Consider the following 20941-nt stretch of genomic DNA (forward strand, 5'->3'; position numbering starts at 1 on the left):
GCGTTGCTACTTTGCTGCCCCACTTTTTGCACGGCGGGCCCTAATCAATCGTAAGTCCTTTTAGACGAATTTCTGTCACCACTGCAGGGATGGCACCCGGGGTGGTCCACCTCCCTCCTCGCACTTCTCTTCCTACGCTACTGTGTGCAGCTGTGTTTGCCTCAGATAGCTAAATGCGGCAGCAAGTTTTTGTTAGTAGCAGCAGTAGCATGTTTTTTCTTGTTGCTGTTAATTTTGTGGATGGTTTAAACAGCTCTAAAATTAAAGCTTCAAGGAGACAAACGAAACCGTTTATTCTGTTGTAACAATGACCAAGTTTATAAGAGACATTAGCATCAACACGATGATTCACCGGTAATATTCTTTGCCATGTATGATCGTAAAATGGCTAATTAGCCTACAATGGTTAGGTTGGTAAAAGGCTAGCGTGGAGGTCACTGAAACGAGGGTAGTAGCATCTCCGGTAATATTCTTTGCCATGTGTGATCGTAAAATGGTTTATTACAATGGTTAGCATAGGTTGGTAAGTGGCTAGCGTGGAGGTCATTGAAACGAGGGTAGTAGCATCGATTCTAGAAATGTGATTTAAGAACATTTTCTATCCTTACTCATTCATATGCTAAAAATCTTTATTAATCATTTCAAAAAAGTAACAATATATTACGCGCATTACAAAAATAAATATAAGTTCAGGTACTCCCGTGTCAGTGTAGTTAAAACTAGTTGCTTCAGCTCACATTCTTTATCAGATCACTTTGACTTTCTAAAAAGTGAAAACATAAGTTGAAAACTAATAAACAAACTAACGTTAGCTAATAATAACAATGAAAACTAATGTTAGCAAAGATTTAAAGGTATTAAATCGTTAGAGAATATCCTGTTTCAATTTGAAAACAGGTTTCATTTTTAGACACAAAGCCTAAATCCAACTCCATGCAGGAATAAATCCAACATATATCCAGCATAAATCCAAATAAATCCAAATCCAGCATAAATCCAACTAAAAATAAAACCAAAAAAATCCAAATCCAGCATAAATCCAACTAAAAATAAATCCAAATCCAGCATAAATCCAACTAAAAATAAAACCAAAAAAATCCAAATCCAGCATAAATCCAACTAAAAATAAATCCAAATAAATCCAAATCCAGCATAAATCCAACTAAAAATAAATCCAAATAAATCCAAATCCATCATAAATTCAACTAAATCCAGGCTCCAAAAAGCATGCTTTAAAGAATAGTGTTTCAGAAAAATTTAATGCTCTATAACAGGATAGCCGTCAATAATCTAAAATGTTATGTATTTGAGTATATAATACTTTGTTTTATGTTTATGTTGCGTCAGTTTTTTCAAGGGTAATCTGAAAATAGATGGTACCCTAGCCTAGGTAAATTTGGTGTAGGAAAAGAAAACAGTAATGGATACAGACTTTTGCAATTTTTTAGGTGTAACAATCTAGTCATAACCAATACGGTATTTGGTCATAAATGGCTCATAAGTTAACATGGTATTAACGTGATGGTAAGACAGCAAACCTTATTGATTATGTAATTGTAAACCGAGGACTGGCAGGATCAATACAAGATACTAGGGTATATAGGAGTGCTGTTATTGATGTCAAGGAGGCACACTTGTGCCTCTATAAAGAGGCGACCCACCACAATGTTAAGCGATTTCAGGTCCTAGAGGCCGCAGAGAGACGGCGGTAATTGCATTTTGTAGCCCAAGCTCAAACTAAGAAACTTGCAAAATTTCATCCTCCTCCGACTTTATCTTCATGGGGTAAACTGGGCCGGAAGTTTGGACCCTCCCACCACAGCCCCCTTTAACGTTGTCCGATTGGGCTGAAATTTAGAGGTTAAGCTTTCCTAGGGCCCGGGAGCTTATCCTCGAAATTTCAGCTCAATCCGATCACTCCTTCCCTGTTTTCAAAAAACCAAATATAGCCACTTAAAATTCATCTCTTTTTTTTTTGTTAGCCACGCCTACAGGCCACAGTTGGCAATGGATCCGGTTGAATGAGGACTCATTCGAAGCAGAATTCGACCTGTTAGGGCCTTTTGATATTTTCAGACCGAAAAAAATATCCCCCGAATTTACATTTACGAAAAACCTTGTTTTCCTATATTAGCCCATGTTAATTTTTCCCTCCACCACCCCCCCTGTAACATTGTCTGATCGGGCTGAAATTTTGAGGATAAGCTTTCCTGGGGCCTGGGAGCTTATCGTCGAAATTTCAGCTCAATCTGATCACTCCTTCCCTGTTTTCCAAAAACCACATATCAATATTTTTGGGAATTTGTTTGCGTCGAAAATACCTTATATTTGCTAAACAACAATTACTATTGTGTTTGTATATTCCAGCGGCTGAGACTTTAGACTTTCAGGCGGAAAACTCGGGTTCGATTCACCATCAGAGCAACTTTTTTATATACTTTGAAAAGAAACTCAGTTTCTTTTTTAAATTATTTGAAAAAAATTACGTTTTCTAAAGAGTTAAAGAGGCTGAGTTACAAGGTCGACCCTTAAAACGTACAGGGATTAGGAGGCACAGTTGGGGGGCTGTTAAAGAGGCTGAGTCACAAGTTCGAACCTTAAAACGTACAGGGATTAGGAGGCACCCTGTACGACGTGATTTGAGTATTCAGGAATTAAAAGCCTTAACACAAGAATGTTCAAGAGCGGGGGGTTTGGGGGGCGGAAGCCCCCCAACTTTAACTCCTGACACGATCAGCTAACAGTTAGTCAAGCAATAATAAGTAATAAACTGTACAAAAACGTGCAGAAATTATTTGAAAAAAACTACGTTTTCTAAAGAGTTAAAGAGGCTGAGTTACAAGGTCGAACCTTAAAACGTACAGGGATTAGGAGGCACAGTTGGGGGGCTACCACCCCCAAACCCTCGCTTTCGCAGCCTTTAAATATAAAAAATTTCTTTAAACTGAAAGTAAGGAGCGACATTAAAACTTAAAAAGAACAGAAATTATTCCGTATATGAAAGAGGCTGTGCCATCCTCAACGCCTCGCTCTTTACGCTAAAGTTTTTATTGTTTAAAAAAAGAGTTGTGAGAAAGTCAAACTTTAGCGTAAAGAGCGAGGCGTTGAGGATGGCACAGCCTCTTTCATATACGGAATAATTTCTGTTCTTTTTAAGTTTTAATGTCGCTCCTTACTTTCAGTTTAAAGAATTTTTTTTTTATTTAAAGGCTGCGAAAGCGGGGGGTTTGGGGGTGGTAGCCCCTCAACTGTGCCTCCTAATCCCTGTACGTTTTAAGGTTCGACCTTGTAACTCAGCCTCTTTAACTCTTTAGAAAACGTAGTTTTTTTCAAATAATTAAAAGTAAAGATCTAGTAGCGTGAAGGGTTAATTTAAAGCTGAAATTTCGGAAGGGTAACTACCTCCTGGGAAGTTATGATGTTGGTAGAGTCCAGGATGAGAATTTGAGAGAAAGTTTCCAGGAGCAGTTGAATACTAAACTTGAGAGTTTAAAATTTGATAATGTGGAAGATGGTTGGATAATTTTAGAAAAATAACTTGTGAAGTTGCTGAAGGTGTCTTAGGGAAGAAAGCTACGGCTGCAGCTAAGAATATTAGTGAAAAAGCTGTAAAAAAAACTATCTGAGTGATAGATCATATGAAAACAAAAAGAATGTAAAGAAAGTGGAGGAAGCATTAAAATATAAACTAAATAGGTGTGAACTGGAGGTCATGGATAAAATTGCCGATGATCTGGAAGATGCAGCTAGACGGCATAATAGTAAAATATTGTACTGGTATGTTAATAAATTGAGAGGGAGTAGTCAATCCGGACTTGGCCCAGTTAAAGATAGGAATGGGACCATAATTAGTGATAAGGAAAAAGTTAAAGAAAGATGGACAGAATATTTTGAAAATTTGCTATAGCAAGATAGAGTTGCAGGAAAAGATATAGAGGAAAATGAAAAAGTTTGTAATACCTTGGATGTGAAGGAAGATTTGTTTTGTGAGGAAGATTTAGCGACAGTACTAAAAAGATTAAAAAATAATAAGGCTCCAGGTGCTGATAGGGTGGTAAATGACCTTCTTAAGTATGGTGGCTCTGAGGTTAGAAAAAAGTTACTCAAGATAATGAATATGATTTTTGAAAAAGGGGAAGTATCTAAAGATTTTATGAAAACCTTAATTAAGCCACTTTATAAGAAAGGCGATAAAAGTGAGTGTGGTAATTATCGAGGCATTAGTCTGGTCTCTGTAGGTAGTAAATTGCTTTCTAAAATGATACTTTTTAGACTGAGAGATGCCGTAGACAAAGTTTTAAGAGAAGAACAGTGCGGTTTTGAAAAGCTGGAGGATGTGTCGACCAAACTTTAACTCTTAGGTTAATAATTGAGAAGTGCCTGAGTTGTCAAACACCTTTGGTCCTCAGTTTGAAGATTATGAGCAAGCGTTTGATTCTGTTGATAGAAGAGCTTTAGTAAAAGTTTTATCCTTGTATGGTATACCAGACAAATACATTAAAGTGATTGGTGCTATGTACGAGAATGACACTGCTGCGGTTAAGGTAGGAAATGAGGTTAGCAGCTGGTTTTGCATTAAATCAGGAGTTAAGCCGGGTTGTGTTTTATCCCCCTTTATATGGATTATTTTGATGAACTTTGTCTTCAGGAGCACAGGAAAGGCAATCGAAGACCACGGAATCAAATGGGGAGGAAAAAGTGTCCTGGAATTAGATTATGCTGACGACATCCTAGATGAAAGTGTGAGCAAAATGAATGAACTTTTAGAGGTTTTGCGGGTTCAGGGAGCTAGAATAGGTTTGAAAATTATTGTTAAGAAGACTAAGTCACTAAGGCTAGGAATAAGTGAAGATGAAAAGGTGATGTTGGGTAATGAAAACATTGATCAGGCGGGCAGCTTCACTTATCTTGGTAGTATTATTAGTAAAGGTAGTGGGAGCAGTGAAGATGTTAAAAGTAGAATAGCCAAGGCTTAGGGTGTTTTTCGCAGTTAAAAAAAGTTTGGAAGAGTAGGAGGATAAGTCTGCAAACCAAGATTAGAATATTAGAAGCTACAGTGATGACAGTGATCAAATATGGCTCTGAAGCATGGGCGCTCCGAAAAGCGGACGGAGATTAGCTAGATGTTTTCCAGAGAAATTGCTTAAGCATTGTTCTGGGTACCCAGCTGACTGACCGTATTTCAAACAATAGGCAATACGAAAAATATGGTTCAATACCAATTTTAAGGGCTATATTTAAGGAAAGGTTGAGGTGACTTGGACGCATTGTGTAGATGAAGTATGACAGATTGCCGAAGATTGTTCATTTTGGCCAACCGTCTAGGGATGAATGGACAGTAAATCGTCTTCGTCTGGGGTGGGAGGACATCATAAAAAAAGATTTAAAGGAAATGGGAACTTCGTGGGAGGGTGTAAAAAGGGAGGCTTTGAATAAATTGGGATGGAGGAGGAGCGTACGTGGCCTAAGGTTGATGACATATGGGCCTGTAGTTGAGTGAGCTTCGTTTTTCACTTTTCTTGAAGATTGGGGTGATAATTGCCTTTTTCCAGATTGTAGGGAGTTTTCCCGAATCTATAGATGCCATAGAGATGAGATATAGGGGTCTCGTGACTTATACTGCAAGTTCTTTAAGAACGCAAGGGTGTTTACCGTCTGGGCCTTCCGATTTAATTGTGTTTAGGTTTTTAATTTTTTGGTAGAAGGACTCTTCATCGAAATCGATCACTGAGAAGTCAACTCTTTGAGCAGCAAAATAACGTGTTAGTTTTCTTTCTTTATTCCTTAAGTGGCAGAATAGTTTATAGTCTTTATCGGCATGAGTTGTGGCGAACTTTCTCAAAGCCTGCTGCTTTCTTTTGATTAGCTCCACAGTTTATCGGTTCAGCGCGGGCCTTGTGTACTTTATTTTAGCTGGCACAAAGTGTTTTTTACCAATTTATGAATTTTATCACAAAATAACCCATATATATCCTTCGCCGTCACAAGATTGTTAAATTCTTTAGGCCAATCCACTTCACTCAGAGCCTCACGCATTGAATTATTATTATTATTTTATTACCCATTATTAAACATACAAAATGTTGTAAATGGAGTACAAGAAAAGAAAAAAAGTAACATCAAATAACAACAAAATATCCGAAGAAAACTCAACTACAGAAAAACAAGATTAAGAAAATTCCTAGGACAAACAAAAAAGACAAATTTAAGTTATTGCGACATATAATGAAGAGAGGCTTGGTTCAAACGCCTTTGTAAATCGAACACGGAGATTCAGTACAGCTATAAGCGGGTCGGCTATACCATACTTCAGATATATATTCGAATTCCTCATCCAAACTGGAAGACGAAGCAGATACTCGCCATATCTGTAGAAAATAGACCGAATATTGCGGCGATCAGACGAAGTAAATATTTTCCAAAACGGAGATAGGGCTAGCACATGTGGCAAAACAAAAGCATTATACACCCTTGCAAGTAGAAAACGGTTAAAGTGGCACTTCATTGAAACGAGAATTCCATAAGCTCTGCGTGTCTTTACAGCAAACAATGAAACAAGGCAATCGCGAGTTTCTTTAAGATCGCTACAAATTGGAAGGCCGAGGTACATAATCTTAGAAGAAGACTTAATCGTATAAATACCGAAAATAACATCAACTGGTACACTATCTTTAACGCGTCTATTAAATACGAGAACTTCACTCTTCTGGATTGAAAGAAAGACCTATGTTACCATACTCCTTACTCAAAACACTTGTAGTCTGCTTTATAATCATTAAGTTTATTTTCATTGTTGTATTTTTGTTTCAGCTTTCAATTCAACAGTAACAGCATCATGATTCCATGTTCCGACTTGCCCAGAGGCACCTCAACTCTAACTATCTCGATTTCTGAGCGATTGATGCACAAAACCAGATCAAGTGTTGTTGGTTTATCTTTTCCCCGAATTCAAGTTGGCTGCTTTACATGCTGGTCTAGATAGTTATCATTTATTGCTTTTAGAATTTTTTTTTGGGATGGTGACCCAAGTGATTCTTGTGTATATTGTGCATCCCAATCAATCAGTGGGTAGTTGAAATCAACCAGTATGATACTAGTATTATTTGGTCTGCAATGTTCATACCTTTGTGAGAGAAGAAGGCCATAATTTTCAAGGGTGCTTGAAGAGCTTCTGTACTTAATTCCAACATTTATTATTTTTTTATTTCTCTGGGTTACCTGTAGTCATTTACTCTCTAATCCATTTGTTTTTACATTAACAGTAGCTATGTTGCATTTTTCACGAGTGTAGCATAATATTCCTCTGCTATTTTTATCTTCAAGATTTATAGTTATTTGTGTAGGCGGGAACTGAAATTCGGAAAGTGTGGTTGGGTGGCAGCTATTTTTGGGTTTAACTTCTACAACTCCAACAATATGTGGGGTTTCAAGGGAAATCAGATGCTTCAGTTCCTCAAGTTTATTTGGAAGGGAGTCTGCATTTAGATAGAGTATTTTGAGGCTCTTTTTCTCTCTGGATTTTAGATTTTTGGTCTCGAGTCAATTAGTACCTTGTTAAGCTCTAATTGTTGTTTTGTGGTCCTTTCGTGTTTAGTTGGAGAGAAAGCCAGGTTGGTTCTGACCATTTCTTTTCGACAGAAAAATTTCTGATTGGACTCCTCTCTCCATGGGAGTTAGGTCTTGATTTATGTAAACCTTGGCTCGCCTGTACTCATCGCTAGATACTCGGAGGCGCGGTGCTAATTTAGGGATGATTTGACGCTTCCCTTCAGTTTCAGAGGAATCTTTCCCTAATTTCACACGTAGTGTACGAGGTGACGACTTATCATTTGATCTACCAGCTTGGACGACTTCAACAGTATCATCTGTCAATCGGATGGCTCCAATGTTATTTTCTTCAGTTAGATTGATTTCTTTTGCAGAATCCAAAATTTTTGAGGACACTGGTATACCCATAATCACAAAGTTCATTTTCTATTCCTTTCTTAATTTTTTTTTCTGTATCAGCACGAATAATTGCATTGATAGTAGGATAAATCTGCGAGACTGAGCAGTTAGGTTGACGGAGCTAGGGCTCAAGGTGCTCATTGAGATTTATTGTTGATGTTGGATTCGCGGTTGGGCCGAGAAAATCACTTAGCTCTCGCACTTAGAGCTGTAGTTGGGCAACTAGCCTTTTACTACACACCTGACATTCGTATTTAAAGTGTTTGATTAGGGTCGTGAGCCTTTGCAGTGAATACTAAATCAGCACTCATACCTTTACAGAAGGCGTGCTCCCATTCTTTACAGAAGAAACATAGGAAAAGTTGAACTTTCGGTTGTTTTGTTGGAGAGAGTTGTTTGGGTGTACTAGAATTTGTTATGGGACTTGAGCTATTCTTCGCTCCTTTAGACCTGCTACACTTCCATTTTTCCCAAATTTTCTTTGTGTTTAGTTCGCCCCAAGTCGTGTTGCCACATGGAAAATGATACCAGCCATGGCATTCGGAGCACTGCACACCTCTCTTTGAGCGAGTAATATTTTCACAAAAGTCTGATACCATTTTTCTGGACCTTGTAATTTTCTCCGGCCACCTCTAGAGACTTTTTGCAGTCTGAGTTACTACCCAATAATTCAAAATATAAATATAGGTCAGTATTATACGTCTCTATAATCCCAAGCCAATTGTTGGGAAATAATAGAAGGTAACTGGATTAATTATGAAATATAGGTCAGGAATATAAGTCACTATAATCCCAAGCCAATTACTGCAAAATGCTAAATTAATTCACTTGAAAGAAAAACTCAGTGATTTAATAATGTCCATAAAGTGTCCGATTTTAGTTGTTATCACTTTGAACCCTGAAACAATACTAAAAAAAAGACTAATGGGTTCCTTTTGATTAAAAGGAACAAGAACCCCTTCGAGCTCTCGGAAGGCTAGAAAGCCATTACCAATTCACTGAAGATTCTATGGAATTTAAACAGTTTATTTTTTACTTGTTACAAACCGAAAAGGGACTATCAAAATGCTAATCAAGTTTACTGAAAAAAACAACAACAAAAAACAAAACAAATTAAGATCTTAGAATAAATGAATTTGAGAAATAAAATCTTGTTTCACTATTTTAAGAGGCAGCAATACATCGTAAGAAAAATGCCTCATACATTATCTCATAAGGAAATGAGCCTCATGATGATAATAAGGAAAAAAATTACAGCAGATCTTCACAAACAAAAGAAACAACAACGAATTAATGTCTAATTAAGAATTAATTAATTAGTTTTTTAAATAGTAAAATTAATGCAGATATTTTCAAGTAATAAGTTTTTATAAAAAACATTTTTGATTTGTTTTATACGTTATAAATTTTTATGAGCTTACAAATTTTCATATGCAATTTTGAGCCAGTAACAAAAACGAACACTTTTGAGTCGCACCATTCTTTAGAAGTAAAATCTCTGTTTTCTGTTCCTGCACCTTAAACCATAATACACACATTGTCAAGTGATAGCTATAAAATTTTGAGCCACTAAAAACAGATCATTTGACCTTCTAGTAGTGGCCATGTTTATTTATTTGATTTTCCTTTTGGAAAGATCAGAATAAATCGATCAATTAAGTGATGTTAACAAGTTTAATATTTGAAAAAAAAAACTAAGTAAATTATTTAATTTGCCTTAGTTATACCAAAGAATGGCCTTCTGGTACGGATTTTCTTGCTTCCTCGTATAAACAGATTTCGAAAACTACAAGCTACTAAATAACCGAAGAAGATACGGCCAAGATGTGGTAATTATTTAAATATTCTTCATTAAGCATTTATCTGAAAAGTTTGAATTGCCATGTAATTTTCTTGTTTTATCGCGGTGGGGTGGGGGCGGGGTGTCCAACCTAGTATGGTATTTTTATGAAAAGGTACATCAGCATTTAAAGAGCCTCAACATGTCTTCATTAAACAAAACAATATTTCTTACAGTATTTTCTCTGATTAAATATACACACAAGTCCTTTAATTAAAATGAATATTTTTAGAAAACCTGACTTACCCAACATGTTTCGTAGCCGCGATAATCCTATCTATATCTTCGGCAATAGAGGCCAGGGGTTCCATAAGTGTTGGGTAATCAGCAAGGAATGACATGAACACCTGTGTACCCATTTCCTCTCCCAAACATTTAAAAATACATGTATATGTCACTAAACAGCTATCCCTGAGTCGAGGTAAACACTCAATATTATCACAGCTATGCTGAAAAGAGAGGAAAATAAATTACCGAGATCATAGGTAAATAGGGATTTAATACCCGAGGAAGATGGAGGGATATTGTTTGTTCTTTTCCTAGAACAGCTGTACGCTAAATTATTAGATTAATTTTAATTACTTTTAATCAGTTTTTTTCTGATATGGTGGAGACTAGTTATAATGGAATCAAAATAATACCTTCTAGATAAACCCTAAGATTTTCCTAGAAGGGTCATCATAGTTAGTATGAGGAGGTATCACGTAAGAGGGGGGAGGGTGAATCCCTCTCCCCCTTCGAGTGTTTTTAACCAGTCAGCAAGAAATATGTTTGTAAAATGGCAGCGCGAAGCGTCGCTATTTTACTGGCTCAATTTTCTTTGTTTTAGTAGATAAACAGGCTGATGGAAATAAATAACATAAAATCAATGGAAGAAGATTGGTCCCAGTCGGTAAATGCCAATATTTTACCGACTTAGTTTTTAAAATAAATAGAGGAAAAGAAAACAAATGAAACAACAACCAATAGCAGAATATGAAAATATTGACGTTTCTACTGAAATCTTGGTCTCGGTTAATGATTTTGCCGAGTTTATTTTTGAACTGGTTACAAATGATGGATAAAACCAACATGATTATAGAATTCATCAAAGAAGATTTAAGTATTGACGTAGCATCTACTGAGATTACAATCTCAGTCAGTAAATTCCTTCATTTTTACCGACCGGAAACAACATTTGAGACCTCAAAAAAAAAAAAAAAAAAAAAAAAAAAAAAAATCATATTTATATTCACACATACGCTGATAGATATATTAACCTGTATTCAATAATATATTATCAATAGTCAAAGATGAGTTCTGATTAAATAACCGCACTAGTCGCCCGCCTCCTAGTTATTCAGAAGTCATTTCCGATTCTGGAGCAGACTCATCTGATGACTGAAAAACGTTCAGGAGCTCTGCGGCACTCTCAGAGCCCTTGTGTATGGCTTAGATATTGCAATTCAAGACAACTCCTCTTTTCTGGAGCTCAGCGGGGAAAATGGATGACAGCCATGAAAACCTTTCTGAAGTAACGAAGTTGTTTCCAGGAAAAAACCTGAATGAAGCTTTTGGAAGAAGTCTTGAAGCTCTATTTAAAAATATTCATGCTGTCGGGTCGATATTTCCAACTCTGTGGTTGATTTACATGTAGATTAAGATAGAACCACCAACTGCAGCTTCGGAAGAAAGGAGCTTAAGTTAGTTGTGTTAGGAGCTTTAGTTAGAGAAAGGAGCTTTAGTTTAGTTGTGGTTGATTTACCTGTAGATTAAGATAGAACCACCAACTGCAGCTTCGGAAGAAAGGAGCTTTAGTTAGCTGTTTTAGGAACTTTGGTCAGTGAAAGGAGCTTCAGCTTAGCTGTGGTTGATTTACCTGTAGATTAAGATAGAACCACCAACTGCAGCTTCGGAAGAAAGGAGCTTTAGTTAGCTGTTTTAGAAGCTTTGGTCAGTGAAGGAGCTCCAGTCTAGTTGTGGTTGATTTACCTGTAGATTAAGATAGAACCACCAACTGCAGCTTCGGAAGAAAGGAGCTTTAGTTAGCTGTTTAGAAGCTTTGGTCAGTGAAGGAGCTCCAGTCTAGTTGTGGTTGATTTACCTGTAGATTAAGATAGAACCACCAACTGCAGCTTCGGAAGAAAGGAGCTTTAGTTAGCTGTTTTAAGACTTTGGTTAGAGAAAGGAGCTTCAGCTCAGTTGTGGTTGATTTACCTGTAGATTAAGATAGAACCACCAACTGCAGCTTCGGAAGAAAGGAGCTTTAGTTAGCTGTTTTAGGAGCTTTGGTTAGTGAAGGAGCTCCAGTCTAGTTGTGTTGATTTACCTGTAGATTAAGATAGAACCACCAACTGCAGCTTCGGAAGAAAGGAGCTTTAGTTAGCTGAAATTGGTCGTGAAATCCTCTGTGGTTGATTTACCTGTAGATTAAGATAGAACCACCAACTGCAGCTTCGGAAGAAAGGAGCTTTAGTTAGCTGTTTTAGAAGCTTTGGTCAGTGAAAGGAGCTCCAGTCTAGTTGTGGTTGATTTACCTGTAGATTAAGATAGAACCACCAACTGCAGCTTCGGAAGAAAGGAGCTTTAGTTAGTTGAAATTAGGAGCTCTAGTTAGAAATGCCTCTTTAGTTGTGGTTGATTTACCTGTAGATTAAGATAGAACCACCAACTGCAGCTTCGGAAGAAAGGAGCTTTAGTTAGCTGTTTAAGAGCTTGGTCAGTGAAAGGACTCTAGCTCAGTTGTGGTTGATTTACCTGTAGATTAAGATAGAACCACCAACTGCAGCTTCGGAAGAAAGGAGTTTTAGTTAGCTGAAATTGGTCGTGAAATCCTTGAGTGCAACAATGGAAGATGGCCGTTCGGGTCACCTTGTTTTGATGTACTACGAGGCTGGCATTGCCGAGGTGCTGAACATTAAAGAACTGTTTCAAAATACGGATGTCTGACAAGCCAAGGCGGCTAACCTTTTAATTTAAGTCTCTTAATGTCAGCACCTGTATGTGCAATAATATTTATATATGAAATTTCGTCACTTGAAACTGACATTTCGTTATTTCTACTTTTATTTAAGTTATTTTGTTATATTTTTTCTTATTTATTTCTCTATTCTGCAAGCCATGGCAGGCTAACTAATTGTGAGACATTAAATGGAGTATGTTGGTGGAATATAATTGTGAAAATGAAGTAACAGCAATATCACCCAAATCAGTCGGTAAAAATAACCAACCATAGGGCAAAATCTTTAAGCCCCCCCCCCAAAAAAAAAAAAAATTTGGCTAGTGACACACCTCGTTACTATGTTGATTCCCCCATAGTTAAGCTCCTCAAAACCCAAAATAAACTAACACTGGCCTCTCCAAAACGAAAATGAGACTCGTAAGAGTGGAAATTATGTGTATGATTTAGACAATATTTACTACATATTCATACCTGGACATAGGGGGAGGGGGATGGAAGATGACCTCCTTTAAGATTGATTTAAAGGACCCCATTTAGCCCACATAGGCACATTGTGTAAAATCACGACATTTTCTGAACTTTCAACCCCTCCCTCTCCCTTAGACAAAAATCCTCTGCCCCTCCCCCAAGTGCCAGGCTCGTTGTTACCCTGTCAGTGAGGAAATTACATTTTGTAGCTTTGCAGAAACAATAAGCAACAACCTTGGCCGGTACTTGGTTTTAGTGGCTCGAGGGATACGAAAACATTTTCAATGTCCAGCCTTAAGGGTAGTATTTTGTTTCCCTCTGACTTTTCGTTCGTCGAAGAAAGTTTTTACTATTACACAAAGCTCTGTCTCTCTTCATTATTCTACCTCACTGCATATTTGGCAAGAATAGTTGCCAATAGTTCTTTCAGATAAAAGTAAAAAAAAAAAATAAGTACAAATCAGCCTATTCTTATTCACAGCCAATCTACTGTGGAGTTCCCCAGGGAAAAATTTTAGGCCTTCTAATTTTTTGGTTATGGTAAATGAGTTGGCAAATGATGAGTCGGATCACTTTAAGTTCGTTGATGGTTTATCCGTACTGGATATGGGTGAAAAAAATGTTTAAAGCAAGGCAGAAAGAATAATGGCGGGTTTATCACGCCAAGCTGAGGAGGGCAAAATGATCGTCAATCGCGAAAAATCGCTCATCCCTTGCTTTATACAATGTTTCAGGCTGCAGCATCATGCATACTAAACTCTTAGGAATATATCTCACATATATCTCAGATGACCTGAACTGGGAAAATCGGAGACAGGAGATGATCAAACGGGCAAACCTGGGTATCCTTTCTTTAAAACTCCTTGCTCGTAATAGTGTCCGAACCCCCCACTTATTGCGCATTTTCTTTACATTTATCAGACCACTGGTAGAATGTGTTGTCCCGTTTGGCATTACGACCTGACTTCGGATCAGAAGGACCGCCTGGAAAGTATCCAATACCGAGCTCTTCTGGTAGTTTCTAAATCTCCCAAAGTCCCTTATTGCTCCCTTTTAAAACAAATTTCCCTTACAACTCTTTCGAGACGTCGTGATGAATTTTGTTTCAAATTTGGCGTTGGTATTTTGGCAAATCTATGGCTTCGCGAAATCCTATCCCCCCCCCCCCCCCTCATTAGCATCTCCCTTCGCACCAACGGCTCCTGCGACAAGTAGCCGAACCGGCACCTAAATTCAGCCGGTACCAGCACGACATATGCGTTACGCAACTAGTTTTGTTCCCTCGTTTGTCAACAATTTCAATAACACACTCACCTTTCAATAAGTGTACATATTTATTTGTTTTGGTTCATTATTCTTTTTATTCATTGTTGACTTAAAGGTTTTTTTTCTTTAATTTGAACTTGGAGTTATTTTATTTTTTTTTAAAGATAGTAAAATATTTCAATGTTTTTGGTTTTAGTTTGACTCAGTAATATTTCGATTCAACATATAATTTTTTTTTACAACGGCTATGGCTGTAATTCTTACATGTTTAGTGCCTTATCTTTTATTATGACAATAACTGCCACTGATCGGCATGACCCCGTAAGGCGTTTGACAATAAAATCATTTTGAGGGAAAAATTGCGAAATCCCACATTTTTGCAGGTGTGAGGTTGAAACGTCTCCAGTAGGTGAATCTGCTACACTGAATCTGACCGTGCGATTTTCGTTAGGATTTCATGAGTTTGGGCGTGTTTTGGGCCTCTTTTAAAAATATCAGGCAAATTTTCCAGGCTCATGACTTTTGATGGGTAAACTTAAACTTAATGAATTTTATGTATTTTGAATCAGCATAAAAAGAAAATTCTTTGACGTATCAATTATTATAAATTCTGCTTTTTAGAGTTTCGGTTACTATTAGCCGGAATCGCTCCTTATCACAGTTCGTCATCACGAACTGTTTGAAAACCCGAAAACAAAAACTTCACAAATTATCCTTTTATTAAACCATAAAAAAAACTATTTCAATCAAAAACGAAACCTGATATTAATTTGAAAACAATTTCCACGAAAAAAGTTTTTCAGAGAAAAGTAAAGAGCTGCATTAAACATAAGATGGGCAGAAATAAAGTCGAAGAGGAATTTTAGCGTAAAGCGAACATAGATCACTATTAATAAATAAACGAAACCCAACATAAACAAAAACCACTATAAATAATCAAGTCAATTTTCAAACCAACAGAAACTACCCCAAACAGGAGAAGGGCTAGCCCCCCTAGGCCTTCAAAAGACCAGAACACCATCACACTTACTGAAAACAAAATGCATTTTGAACGTTATCTCTTTCATAATGCAAGTAAATCAAAATTGGCTTTGAAGAATGAAATGGCTTTCTACAATTATATATATTGACTTGTCAATTTACGTTTTGTTAGTTCTTTTTAGAAATTTGGTTATTATGGTTATTTTCTTTCCTTTTTGTTGCTATTATAAACAAATAAAACACTAAGCTTGAAATGAAAATGGTTTTCAGTAAAATGAGTAAAAATTGCCATTTTGAAATGGCATATATATTAAAAAATTCAAAATGCAACGTATCAGCATTTAAAATTACTTTGGAAATCACCCACGATTGGCACACGTATTTCATTAATTTCGCACTGCTTTCTCGAGGTTTAAGTAGCTTCGGGTACTTCTGCAACTATGGGCACTTTTGAGCAGCTGTTTAATCATACTTTGATCGGCTGTTGATACTTTGTTTGATACTGTTTGTTTGCTGTTTGATACTTTGTTTGCTGTTTGATACTTTGATTGACCATACTTTGATCGGCTGTTTAATTTCCTCTGTTTTCGAGAAAATAAAAATTATATTTCAACATTATTGAAAGAAGTGAGAATTTTCAAAATCTCCAGGAGGTGCATTTTGCAATGGTATCACTTTTTCCAAGACCATGCCTATAGGCCAAGAAACCGTTATGGCAGTTTATCTGAGGATATAATTATCAATTAATTATCGTAATTTACCCATCCGGTTAGGGCCAAACACAGCCATGATAAGCTCAGCAAGACAAAAAGATTTAAAAGGATTTCCCAACCATCTCCCCACGATAGTTCGCGATTTGCAGAGCTTAACCATCCAAACACTTAAGACGTTACGTATTAAGGAGACATAGTAATATACGCCATTGCAAATCCAACACTATTATGTTAAATCAAAAATGCTGTTTGCATTTGAGTAGCCTACTAGATCTAACCAGACTGAAGGGAGTTCCTTTCTTGGGTACGTGCCCTCGAAGGGCCAGTCAAACCTATTCTCTGTAAAAAGAGAAAAATGAGCCAGAAAACTTACCCAATCAGCTTTCTTATTTATAAAGCCCAGTTGAACTCTAATCAAGATGAGGACGACCTCTAAATAAATTTGGAACTTGGTCTTAATTGCCAAGGCTACGTCTCCAAAAACGACCATAATTTCAGGCTTCAATAAAGAGCTGAAACTTACGTTCTATAAATAGAAAAATATATACGTTCAAATTACAAGAAGAATAATTTAAAATAGCCTTTGAATTTTTTAACCGGATTCTTGCCATGCCAAATTTGTCATAGGCGGCGCAATAGTGCTGCCTAAGCAAAGAGCGATATGGGCACATTGTAAAAGGCTTATTCAATTGGAGATTGAAACGGATAGTGCCCTTTTAATACTCAAATGTGATTGGAGGGCACCTAACCCCCCCCCCATGCGCACCATTCCTTCAAACATATCCAATCAAAATTTTGACATAGCCATTTTGTTCAACGTAGTTGAAAGTTTCGTAAATTATGTATTTGAGGATGACAACCCCTCCCACAGCCTTCAGGGCAAGGGTTGTAAGTTATGCCCTGGGGGAATATAAGGTTTATATAGAAAGAGTAATCGTATAAACTTCGGAGGGGGCTCATTGGATTGGTAATCAGAAATTTTAGTGCCTCTTTTAAGATTTAGGGTTATCGGAGGATGTTTACTCCCACATATCTCGTATTATCCCGGAATACATCTGATAAAAATCTTGAGATGGCCATTTGTTGTCGTAGAAACTTCGAAAATGCTCATTCGATTGGAAATTGAAGGGGCTAGTGCCCCTTTTAATAGTAAAAAAATATTGGAAGGCAGCCAACCCCCTCCCCCGCCCACCATTTCCCCAAACACATCCAATCAAAATTTTGAGATAACCATTTTGTTCAGTGTAGTTCGAAGTGTAGTCAGTGTAGTCCGGAAATTATGTCTTTGAGGATGGCACCCCCCCCCCAGCCCTCAAGGCAAGGGTCTTAAGTTATGACCTGGTGGTATATAAGGTTTTTATAGAAAGGGTGGTCATATAAACCTCGGAGGGGGTTCATTGGATTGGTAATCATATTTTCTAATACCCTTTTTAAGATTCAAAGTGATCGGAGGGTGGATACCTCCCCCCATACACTTCGTATTTTTCCAAAATGTATCTGATACAAATTTTGAGATGGCCATTTGTTGTTGTAGAAACTTAAAAAATGCTTATTTGATTGGGAATTGAAAGGACCTTTTTTAATAGTCAAAAAGCGAATGGAGAGCAATAAGCCCCCTCCTCCCACCATCAATTCCCAAAACACATCTAATCAAAATTTTGAGATAGGCATTTTTTTTCAGCGTAGTTCAAAGGGTTGGAAATTACGTTTTTGAGGATGTCACCCCACCCCCCACCCCCCATAACCCTCAGCACAAGGGTTGTAAGTTATGCCCCGAGAACATATAAGGTTTTTATGAAAAGGGTGGTCGTATAAACTCTGAAGGGGGCTCATTGAATTGGAAATCAGATGTTCTAGTTTCTTTTTTAAAAGTCAAAATGATCGGGGGTAGCCGCCTCCCCCCTACGTCGTATTTTCCACAAATCCATCCAATACAAATTTTGAGATATCCAGTTGTTCAAAAATCGCCAAAGATCATATACTAAGGCCTTTGGGGTGGATAGAATCCCCCAGAGTCTGGGGGTAAGGGTTTTAAGTTATGTCACAGGAGCATACAAAGCTCGCGTTATTATGGAAGGGATGGTGGTGTGAACTTTAGAAGAGGCCCATTTAATTTGGAATATGTAGCTCTAGCTCCCTTTTAAGAGTCAAACATGAAGGAGAGCAACTAGCCCCCCCTCCCTGACATCCTCTTTTCCCGAAACGTATGCAATAGAAATTGTGGGATAGCCATTTTGAAAACAATAGTCCGAAAATCCTATAAAATATCTTTAGGGTGGACACAATCCCCCAGAGCCTATGGGCAAGGGTTGTAAGTTATGCCCTGAGGCATTAAAGGTTTTTATGGAACGGGTGGTCGTATATGATTTGGATCGGATGGAACTCATTTGTCTGGAAGTCCGAAGTTTTATTGTCCTTTTTATGAGTAAAAAATGAATGGAGGGCAATAAGACCCCCTTCAAGATTATCATTCCCCAAAACATACCCAATCGAAATTTCAAGAGATATATTTGGTTCAGCCTTGTTAAAAGGTCCATTAATTACGTCTTTGGGGATTTGAACCTCCCCACAGTCCTCAGGACAAGGGCTGTAAGCTAGGCAATTTGTTCATTGTTTACACAGAGTATATGTTATTGAGAAATGTATACATGTTTGAACTTTACTTTCCAAGAAGACGAAGGGCATTCAGGTAAGCCTTTCAGAGAATGTCGAGTGAAGTGTTCAACTAAATTAAAGATCATTACGTGTATACGGATTGTCAAAAGGGTTATTCAAATACATGAATAACTGAGTATATTAATTTGGAAAATTCAAAAAATGATAAGGACCAGAAAGGCAATATTTGCATGCTACCAATACTACTACAACTACAGCCACTGCTGCTAGCACACTACTCTATTTACAGTATTGAGGGAAAATTCAAGCTAAATCAAAAGACACTATGTGAATGCAAATTGTCAAAATAGCGTATCTCAAGAATTGAACTTTCAGAGAATGCTTAGAGGGGAAGATCATCTCAGCGCAAGGCAATATGTGCACACTACTGCTAATAATACTGTTACTGCTGCATTTACTACTATTGCTACTTCAATTGATACTACTTGTAAGGCTAAGAGCATTAAGAGGAAAATTTGATAACATACAGGTTATCAAAAAGACATATCAGCAATGTCATAGCAACGGCTAATTGTATTAAGTTGAAACTTCTAGGAATTGATGAAAATATCAAAACTACTAGTGTGACTACTATTACAACTATGCATATCGGTATGACAGTGGAATTTTCAAGGAATCTTGAGGGGGAAGGTGAACTGAATCACAGCACGCCGTCTGTATGCAAGTTGTCAAAAGGGCGTTACAGCAATATCTTAGGAACAGTTTGGTGTGTGAGGGCTGAAACTAACAGGGCTTGTTGTGAGGAATGTAGGACAAACATAAAGATAACATTTGCACTCTGTTGTTACTGCTTCTTCTCATACTTCAATTAATGCCGCCAATATAACTACTTCTTCTATTACTACTAATGCCACTAAAGCTTAGGCTACTACAATTAATTCTACTGCTAATACTACGTCTACTGCTATGACAGCTAGGGATATTAAGGTGAAAAATTTGGGATATATAAAAACTAAATGGAACTGATGCGAAACACACTATGCCCACACAGGTTGTCAAGCGGACACATCAGCAATACTTCAGGAATGGTTGACGGTATTAAGCTGAAACTTTCATCGTGTGTTGAAGGGGATGTTAAAGAAGCCAAAGAGGTTATGTGCATACTGCTGCTAATGTTGCTACAACTGTTGCGACTGTGCAAGCTAAGGATGTTAAGGTGAAGCTTTTAAGGAATATTTAGGCGGATCTTGAACTGAATTAAAACAAACTATTAGCATGTGCACTTTCAAAAAGGTGACAAAGCAATATCTGAAGATTATCTGAAGATTATGTTAGACCTTCAAGGGCAAGTTGTGGGGGATTTTGAACTAGCCAGAAGAAACTATGTGTATACTTTTAATACTGCCACTAGAGTTACTGTAACTAATGACGATAAGGGTACTTATGTGAAATTTTTAGGGAAAGTTTAGAAGGAGTTTCAGTAAGACGAAAAAACTGTATGCATGCAGGTTTTCAAAAGAGCATATAAGCAATATCATAGGCAGCACCACTCTTTAATAGCAAAAAATATCATTGAAAACTTAAAGGAGCTAATTCGATTCAGAATTAAAAGTTCTGATGCCTCTTTTAACAGTAAAAAGAGATTGGAGGGCAAGCAGCCTTTCTCTCAAGCCTATTCATTTTCCAAACGCATCCAGTCAAAGTTTTGAGACAGCCATTGTGTTCAGCTTAAGAGAACGGTCCAACAACTATGTCTTTAAGGATATTGGGTATGAGCCCCCCCCCACAATCATGCAATTGGCCCATTATGCTTTAAAACTAAATGTTGCTTTAAATTAAATTAAAAGGCATTGCGTTTATGGTTCCCAAAAAGACACCTTATCAGCATATCAAGAACGACTGGGATTAATAAGTTAAAACTTTTGTGTGTAATACTATAACTACTTCTTCTCTTACAATTTAAATAAATAAAAAGAGTGTAAGTGTATCCAGGTTGTCATAAAGTATAAATGGAAAATAAAACAAGTTTTAAATGTTTTTAATTGTTTACTTTCATAAATAAAAAATGATTAAATCTTTAAGGAATAAATATCAGTATATTTTAATTAAACTGACAATCCACGATCATTCGTTTTTTTTTCTTTCAGTAAAGCGAAAATTATGTTCTGG

At 37.1% G+C, this 20941-nt stretch overlaps 1 protein-coding gene across 1 annotated transcript in view; it reads right to left on the reverse strand.

The window, feature by feature from the left end:
• Positions 1 to 625: 625 nt before the first annotated feature.
• Positions 626 to 20941, reverse strand: part of LOC148948907 (uncharacterized) — an 89580-nt gene continuing 69264 nt past the window's right edge. The window contains exons 12-14 of the mRNA XM_089094134.1: positions 16530 to 16682; positions 10034 to 10236; positions 626 to 763 (exon numbers count right to left, since the gene is read on the reverse strand). Of these exons, the coding sequence (XP_088950260.1) occupies positions 751 to 763; positions 10034 to 10236; positions 16530 to 16682 (369 nt within the window). The 3' untranslated portion in view covers positions 626 to 750. The remainder of the gene's footprint in view (positions 764 to 10033; positions 10237 to 16529; positions 16683 to 20941) is intronic.

This window comes from Artemia sp. Qi Xiang Cuo, chromosome 9 (assembly GCF_049724085.1).
Source record: "Artemia sp. Qi Xiang Cuo chromosome 9, ASM4972408v1, whole genome shotgun sequence".
In the NCBI taxonomy this organism is placed as follows: domain Eukaryota; kingdom Metazoa; phylum Arthropoda; class Branchiopoda; order Anostraca; family Artemiidae; genus Artemia; species Artemia sp. Qi Xiang Cuo.